General features: G+C 39.7%; 1 protein-coding gene across 1 annotated transcript; it reads left to right on the forward strand.

Moving 5' to 3' along the window:
* Positions 1 to 744: 744 nt before the first annotated feature.
* On the forward strand, positions 745 to 8,736 carry prodha (proline dehydrogenase (oxidase) 1a). Its single transcript, XM_034546516.1, has 14 exons — positions 745 to 1,192; positions 1,393 to 1,601; positions 2,786 to 2,820; positions 3,457 to 3,606; positions 3,757 to 3,821; positions 4,260 to 4,376; positions 4,534 to 4,613; positions 4,744 to 4,825; positions 5,346 to 5,438; positions 5,569 to 5,715; positions 5,866 to 6,041; positions 6,124 to 6,222; positions 6,489 to 6,577; positions 7,300 to 8,736. The coding sequence occupies exons 1-14, from the start codon at positions 854 to 856 to the stop codon at positions 7,488 to 7,490; spliced, it is 1,872 nt and encodes a 623-aa protein (XP_034402407.1). The 5' UTR covers positions 745 to 853; the 3' UTR covers positions 7,491 to 8,736.
* The last annotated feature ends 382 nt before the right edge of the window (positions 8,737 to 9,118 follow it).

The raw sequence follows: 9,118 nt of genomic DNA on the forward strand, positions 1-9,118 counted from the left end.
GGTTGTACACAACCAGTTGCATAATACTTCTTCTTATAATGTTACTTCTTCAAGCTATTTCCAATCTGTGACAATTGATGTTCTCTGATAAGAAAATACATTGTAATCGGCTCATTAAGAAACACACAAGTTATATTAGTTATTACGGGTAAAAACGAAAACTTTTTTTTTTTAAATGGAGGCTAATGCAATTTTATTTAGTTTTGCCTGACACTGTGCTGTGGTGTTATTCAATTTGTTATAGTATTTGATTTAAAAGGCTTTGCAGGAGACCTCCTATATACTGTGTGCAATGGTGCACTTGTTGCAAACTTATGCTACAGCACAACACTTTAATCAAATCTAGAGGACTTTATTTCAAATTTACAAAGTCTTGTTGAAAAGGAACATGACCAAATATGCTAGACTGAAGTTTGGGGACATATGTGTCCGCATAAACTATGTTTTCCGGCGAAATATGAAACAAGGAATATATTTGAACATTTCAGTCAGAGGACATACCGCTTCAAGAGAACAAGCAGATATAACATTGTATACATATCTGAGTGAAAGATGCGAGGCTCTATACATATGTGCCTGTCAACCTGGCAGATTATTGAAACCAACCAATCCGGTAATTTGTTGGTGAATACCTGAAAGCTATAAACCATTTCTTGGTGAAGACAGCTACTGGAGGAGACGAGAACGCGCACTAACAGATGCCAGGCAGCGTGATGTAACACGCACAGGCACGCACAGCCCCGCGAGATGACTTAAACTGCCCTGCATGCGCGCGCTCCTCCAGCGTCGTCACAGCGACGGTAAGGCGAGGCGAGGTCGGCGCCCGCGGCTCGTGAGCTGAGATAAGAAAACCATGTCGTACACGAAGTTTGTAGCAGCTCTTCTTCGGGCAACCCCGGGCAATGTCAGGAAGATACGAGCGTCACCTGGAAGATGTCGGTCCACGGTGGCCTCCACCAAGAGCCAGGAAGAGAAAGGTCAACAGATAGACGGCTGCACGGTGGTGGAAGCTGCGCCGGTCGAACTCATCAGCCAGACCAAACATGCTGAAAACACGCAGTTGTGTAAAATCCACATTGACTTCGACAACACGGAGGAAGCGTACAAAAGCAAGGATAACGTTGAACTGCTCCGAAGTCTGCTGGTCTTCAAGCTGTGTACAATTGACGTCCTCGTTGAGAAGAACAAAGAGGTGAGTTGATGCTGTTCAGAAGAAGTGCAGCCTTTTGACTCCAGGAACAAGCGGTTCAACTTTTGATGCTTTAACTGCGTAATAATAATAATAATAATAACGAGTATGGCTAACTCTGGATTCAGTCCTATTTTCTAATGCACTATTACAATGGTATAACTATCAGATATAATAACTTCTCATCCGTGCTTTGTTTACAGTTGATGGATCTGACCAAGAAGGTGCTTGGTCAGTGGATGTTTGAGAAGCTGATGAAAATGACCTTTTATGGTCAGTTTGTGGCAGGGGAAGATCACAACTCCATCAAGCCTTTGATCCAGAAGAATCAGGCCTTTGGTGTGGGGGCCGTTTTGGACTATAGTGTTGAAGAGGACTTGACACAAGAAGAGGCAGTGAAGAAGGAAATGGAGTAAGTAATATCTGACTGAGCAGGTTTTTCGTAGAGACCACAATGTAGGCTACTTTCTCAGGAAGAGTCGTGGTTTACATTGTATGACATGTTTTACTGCCGCTTTAAAACACGCACAGTTCACCTGTTTCCGCTTTAACATGTGCCATATGTGCAGACATTTCTGAGTTATGTAACTTGCAAAACTCACACTCCTTTGTTGAGTCAAGTTTATTTGTATAACCCAGTATCACATGCTCCAAAGCAAGAGGCTTTGCCACGCTCTCAAACAAGACGCTCTATAAAGAAAAACTGGGAAACAGCAAGAAACCATGAGGCCAGTGCCATAAAGAGAGACCCCTGTCCCCGCACCTCTGCGTGAATGGTTTCAACAGGAGCTGCACACTGGGAAAAGCGTTCAGGACAAAAGGGAATTTATTGCAATGAATAGATTTACATTTATATTCATATCTTTACAGCTGTATCATTATAATGAATCCACCTTAAGTTAATAGTGAAATAACTGTATAACAACTAGGCTTAACTTTGTCGTCCCCCTCTAAATTATCTAATGACTTCTATATTTATAAACAGAACAGAGTCAAAAACGATCCAACAGTCTACAGTTTATCTTATCACTTTAGTTCTAGCTTCCTTATGCTTCTTATCAACTAAGCAGGAGTAATGTAATCTACACTATGTGTTCTGCTCATACAGTAGACAGACTGTCATGAAAACATAATGGTACTTGTTCTCTATTGGTCAGCTTGGAGAGCCCCCTCTCCTCTGATTGGTTGAGCAGGGGGATTTACCTCCTGTAAATGCTGCCAGCCTTCCACACTGAAGTGTTATGCAATGTTCTGGGAGGGAAATAAGCTCCTTTTTTGAACCACAGATCATCTCACTAGGCACAAGCATACACGTGCTGAACTAAATCAAAACATATTTGTGTTTAGGATCAAATGATCTTAATCAAGATTCAAATCAAATTCATGGAAAGAAAAGACTATTATGCCCATGGAGAAGACAACACAGTGAACACAGTAGTTTTCTTTGTTCCCCTCATGCTTCTCTCATGTCACAGAATGTCTAACTGGGAGAACATATATATTCTATAATCTCTTTATGCGTATAAATAAACCAGTTTAGGTAGATCTCATTGTTTGTGGTTCTCTTCTGATGACAAATCTCTTCTTCTTTTTCAGTGCATGTGTTTCTGAAGCAGAGAAAGAAAGTCCAGGTTTGTGAATCAGTGGCAAATAACTGCTTTATTATATGTAAAGTAGTCTGACTGTTCAGTTTCCAAATGTGTTGCACAATCAGCCACTGCATGCTTCATTGACTAAATCACTGCGACAGTTGGCAGGCAAGACTGAACTACTGGATTCCTTTGATATTCAGCTTGACCTGAATGCAAAACAAGTCTCCTCGAGTGTCAGTGTTGCTATGTCTAGTCATGTGGCCATGTTGTCTGCCCCAGAGAGGTCTGGTTATATCTGTTTTGAGTGGGGTCGGAAATGTCTAATCCGATGGGTAAAGTGAGAAGACGTTCTATTCCTGTTGCGTGGCTGATGTTTACAATTTGAATCATTGCTTTCTCTGGTCCTATTTTAAAGCATTTCCTTAAAACATATTCATAGTATCATTCTCTGGCAGTCATTTTAATGTTAGTAGTACTTGCTATCATATAGTTTGTGGTGATATACATTGTTTACACACAAATATCAAGTGATCTATAGAAGAATAATGTATCAACTGAATGTTCCCATGAACAATGTGTGCTTGTGATAGATTTATTCTGGCATGAATAAATAAATGGCCAGTACTCAAAACAAAAGCTTGCAGGATTGAAATGATTCTGTTCTTCTAACTCCAGACGCTGATTATCGTGAGAAGAAGTACAAGGCGCATCGTCAGTTTGGGGACAGGCGTGGAGGGGTCACTAGTGCTCGCACCTACTTCTATGCAGATGAGTCCAAATGTGACAACCAAATGGAGACATTCATAAACTGCATTAGCGCCTCCGGTAAGTAGTAGTGAGTAAGTAGGTTTAAAGCAGTTCAAAAATATTTTATTAACATGTATATTATTACACTGAAGCTGTCGGGTGATAATGATAGTGTTGAATTACAACGAATAAAGATAATGGGACAGAAAAATGTGTTATTAATTTCAGGGGGAGCCTCTGCAGATGGATTTTCTGCCATCAAAATGACTGCTCTCGGACGCCCACAGTTCCTTGTAAGTTTAACTTCATGCCTTCAATATTAACCAAAAGTAATTATTACAGTATTTAAATAACATTGTGACTGGTATTGGTGGGCATTCACAGCACTTTGAATTCTACCACGAACAAACCATTCGCCGTGTATTACAGATTAATGGACAAAAAAAAACATTGGCCATTTATTTATCTCTTGAGTCAATGCCAGTTGATAGTATGATCTTAAGTTCACATCATTGTGTTATCACTGAAATTCTAATAGAGCATCCAGAATTTGGCATTACATAAAAAGTGGCAGGAAAATAAAACAGGGAAATTGTGCCAGGTCACACTGTCTTAACTTCCTCAGACAAATATGAAAGGTTTGTGCCAATTGACACAAATGTGTCTGGCTGTATGATTCAAATGCAATATTAGAATTGTATCATTGACTCATTTGTTCTGTGTTTGAACAGCTCCAGTTTTCAGAAGTCCTGGTTAAATGGAGACAGTTCTTTAACTTCCTCTCAGCAAAGCAGGGAAAATCTGACATGATCGTTTTGGAACAAAAGCTGGAGCTGGAACAACTCAAGGTACGTCTTCAGCGAGTCTAATGCAGATTCATCCATAACTGGTGACCTCATTTATAGTTGTTTTTAACATGTTCTTTAGTTGCGTTCAAGCCTTTATGACTTTGAGTGCCATGTATAATAATAATATGTTTTCAATCACTGAAATATCTCTTTGAAGGAAACTCTGACTAAGATGGATATTGGAGCCATGGATGACAAAGAGAATTGGTTTACTGGAGAGAAGCTGGGTTTGTCGGGGTAAGACAGTCACATAATACTGCAATGATGACAACAAATGCGTCATATTAATAGTACATCAATACAGTTAGGTTATTGACAGGCTGTGTTAACATATTTTAATTTACATTTTCTCACATCTTATTGGCAGAACGATCGATCTGCTGGACTGGAACAGTTTAATAAACGATACAACAAAAATCTCCAATCTGCTCATGGTGCCAAACCTTCAGGTGAGTCATATAAATATTAAGTGGTGTGCCAAAAACTTTGGAAGAAAAAAGGGAAATAAAGTCCCAGTTTGTGACCAAAGGTTCTCAGTTTGAATCGATTTGGTCATTTCAGACCCTACATTTTACAGATATTACAGTTAATGGTCTCATAAACAGAAGATAAGCTAGCGTTGACTTCTTTATCATATTGTGGGAACAGCACTTCCCATAAGATAATCATTTATAATGTAATATCATATCTTCAGGTGAGCGTTTTATCTCATGAAGGGAAATCATATTATCATTTGGGACTTACTGTGCTCCATACATTTCTGCAGAGTTGGTATAAATTGAATTATATTGCACATGTTTGTACAGCCAGTGCTATCGTGCGCATTTAAGAAAAGTCACTCATGCTGCTCTCCACCCCACCCACCCAACGTTTCACATACTGATTCAATTTGCTGGTTTATCCCGGTCATAAAGATGGCTTTGAAAGCGAATGCCCAACAGTTTGATGTTTTGTGTGTTGGTTGCGTAGACCGGCCACCTGGAGCCTTTGTTGAACACGTTTACAGCCGAGGAGGAGAGGCAGATGAAGAGAATGCTACAAAGAGTGGACGTTCTGGCCAAGGTAAAGCTAACCAAAGAAAATAAATGTGCATCTAGTAAACAGTTGTTGGAGGCATTTGTGATATTGGGCTATACAAAATAAACTGAATGAAAAAAATAAACTGATGACTAGATTTGTCTGCGCTCACTAGCATGCCATGGAGAAGGGGGTAAGGCTCATGGTGGACGCCGAGCAGACGTACTTTCAACCAGCTATTAGTCGACTGACCCTGGAAATGCAGAGGAAATTCAACAGAGAAAAGCCAATTATTTTCAACACTTACCAGTGTTACCTCAAGGTGAGGCCTCCGTTCTCTCATTACAGCTAATCATGACCACTTTTACTATTTAATATTCATTTAATCCATTTAAATCTTGTTTATGTACACATGGACTCGAGCACCCTGACCTCTAAGGATTATTGGATTTGATTTTGTTCATAATATTAGGAAGCCTATGACAATGTAACTGTGGACGTTGAGCTCTCACGACGGGAGGGCTGGTACTTTGGTGCCAAACTTGTTCGTGGAGCCTACATGTACCAAGAGAGAGACAGGGCCAAAGAGATTGGCTACGAAGACCCAATAAACCCCGACTATGAGGCTACTAACAGGATGTATCACAAGTAAGTTATTATTATTATTATTATTAAGGCCGCTTGTGACTTGGCTAGAAAATCCTAACCATCTGCCTTGATGTTTGTCCAGATGTCTGGAGTACGTGCTGGAGGAGATTGATCACAGCAGGAAAGCAAATATCATGGTTGCAACTCACAACGAGGACACCGTGAAATTCACCCTTGAAAAGTATGTTTGACAAATTCAAAAGGCCATTTGGCATGTACAGAGCTAAGTGCAGATTTAATTTGAACCTCTTGTTCATAAAGGATTAATCGTAATGGTTTAAACTAATCCCTAGGATGTTGCACTAAATGAAACGTAGTCTTTGTCAACTTTCGAAAGCAATTATAGCATTTAGAGAATGAGATTACCAAATCAATGGTGGAATAGCACACTCTTATTATGTAACAGCCCTTCGACATGGATTCTTTTTTCTTCTTCTGCCTTTCCAGGATGAATGAGATGGGCCTTTCCCCCACAGAGAATAAAGTTTACTTTGGACAGCTGCTGGGCATGTGTGACCAGATCAGCTTCCCGCTAGGTATGTTGCACTCAGCTTGGATACTAAAAGTAAACAGTAAGTTATGGAATCAGAGACTTGCATCACAGTCATGTGGTCATAGAGATTCGACTGAAACGTACTCTCTACACGCATCAGCTTTTTAAAACTCAAGGTCCCTGACCTAACCAGTCTACAGATGGGAACCAACTGAGGGGTTCTCAATGTCCTTAACTGTCTGATAACCAAGTGTTACATCAGTTTGGGACAGAGCAGAAACACTCGACAAAGACAGTTTATGCAAGTGAGATATAGAAAACTAATAACTGAGGTGCTACTGAGTCAATGTAAAGGGCATTGAGCTTTCATTTGTAAAAATGTTTTGTAGATCAAATAATTGTGCAATGATGTGGTGATCAGTTTTTCAAGTGAAAAGAATAAAGCTGTAGCAGCCCTAACCAAACGTAAGGGCTGGTTTGACCTTGTCCTATCACTTGATACGTAATATAAAAGCAACACTTTTACATATCAGCTTTTATCTTAATACAATATTTATTCATCATAAATTCACTTCCAAACAAAAAAGATCATATTTTAATCTACTGCACCATTATTTCAATTTAACATTGACATAACATAACTTTGTGAACTACTGTGAGCTCAAAGAATACGTTGGACATTAAATACTGAGTCATGGTATGGAATGCACACACACAGGTAGAAATCTATTTAAAACACGCCTCCTTGCTCTATGTTGAAAACAGGTCAAGCGGGTTTCCCGGTCTATAAGTACGTTCCATATGGCCCAGTCAACGAGGTCATTCCTTATCTGTCTCGCCGCGCTCAAGAGAACCGTGGCTTCATGAAGGGATCCCAGAGAGAGCGCAGCCTGCTGTGGACGGAGCTGAAGCGCAGGGTGCTGGGTGGGCAGATGTTCTACAAGCCTGTCTACTGAGTGAAGAACCACAACGTACGACCTGCAGTGTGTCTGTCAGCATTTCACTGCTTTACCTGCTTACTGTAGGGGAAGATTAACGTCCTTCCTTGGCTTGTTCGACTGGGAAGATTTCTGTTTGCCTCAAAATAGTTAGTTTGACTAAATTAATGGGATTGCAATCCTCAGAATCAACACAACAAACGTTGCACTTTTTCAAGAAACGTTTGCTAATGTTTATGCCTCTAAACATCACTCATCTTTAATTGATGGAGATATACAGTATGGCATTTTTCTGTAGAGGCTAAGACAATTCTAAATTAATTAAGTGAATGTATGATTACCAAAGGTGTTGTGCCTGTATATAAATATAGATATAGGTCCTTTTGTTTGTTTATTTTAAAGGAAACACATTTGTTTAGTGTTTATCTCACATGTAGCTGTCACTCAAAAGTGCCTTATGATTGTTTTCTTAAGATAAACTGGAAGCAATCAGCGACTGTACACCTAAGTTGGTTTTTGTAACTGTTCACTCCTCCGAGGGGATTGTTCCCTATTTTAGCTTATTTATTGATGATGCTGGTGTCAAGTAATAATCAATTAATTTGCCAATTCTTCTGCAGCGTAGTGATTTTGATAACAAACATGGCGATTCTCTCTTTGATCTCTCATGACGCACTCACGTCGATGTTCTTGAGGCAAAGGAGATCAAATCAAACACACGGTTTTGGTTTCTAGGAAACAAGCCAGCTGCCTCTAATGTGGAAGTGACTGTTTGCAGTCGCTGACCTTCATTTGGCCTCTGACACAACAAACCTAACTTAAGCTGCACCAAAGTACTCTGGGAATACCGGCGCTGTTGTATGAACTGTGATGGAGGACAAACTGACAGGCAGTTCAATTGAGTTTAATGGAAGTCCTGGATAAAGTCTTTTAAATGAATACTGTAAAAGTCCTAACATTGAAAACTAATGTTAACAGTGTTTTTGTGGAGTAAAGACTTTGAGTGCTTCAAGCTCTTTGTTCAAACATGGAAAGTTTGATTTTCGAAAACAAAAGGCTTACATTTAAAAATCTCTCACCTGGAATGATCCACATCTTGAGGATTTGATTTCATTTGAATGCATTTCCTGATGTTTTTCTTTTCTTTGTGTTTTGTTTCCTCATCACTGCTCTGTAAGTATATTGTGTACAGTTGTAAAATATATGTAATCATTTAACACAATCAAATAGAGATAACAATAAAATAAACAAGAATTGTGTTTACTCTTGTTGCAGATGTTTGAAGTGGACATACACGTCTTAAGTTGTTGGGGAAAGATCCTTGAAACATCATGACTGACATTGTATTTTAACATTTAACCACATTTATATTGTTGCCTAGCCCTAGAAGATACACAAACTCCAGCTTGTGTCATTGTAGGCCTCCCTCACTATAGCAACCCAGAATGGATCGAGAGCAACCCTGATCTTATCTCGTAGTGACACCAATCTCGTTGTCCTCGATGACATAGTCTGATGTCAGTGACATCAACAACAGCAACAGACACACAAAAGCTAGTGGGCTCCCTTTGGCAAATCCATGTGACCGACTAATGCAGCCAAAGTCTACAGCAGCTGGGTCCAGGTATCTGGAGACTGCTCTCTGT

This window comes from Cyclopterus lumpus, chromosome 12, assembly GCF_009769545.1.
Source record: "Cyclopterus lumpus isolate fCycLum1 chromosome 12, fCycLum1.pri, whole genome shotgun sequence".
Lineage (NCBI taxonomy): Eukaryota > Metazoa > Chordata > Actinopteri > Perciformes > Cyclopteridae > Cyclopterus > Cyclopterus lumpus.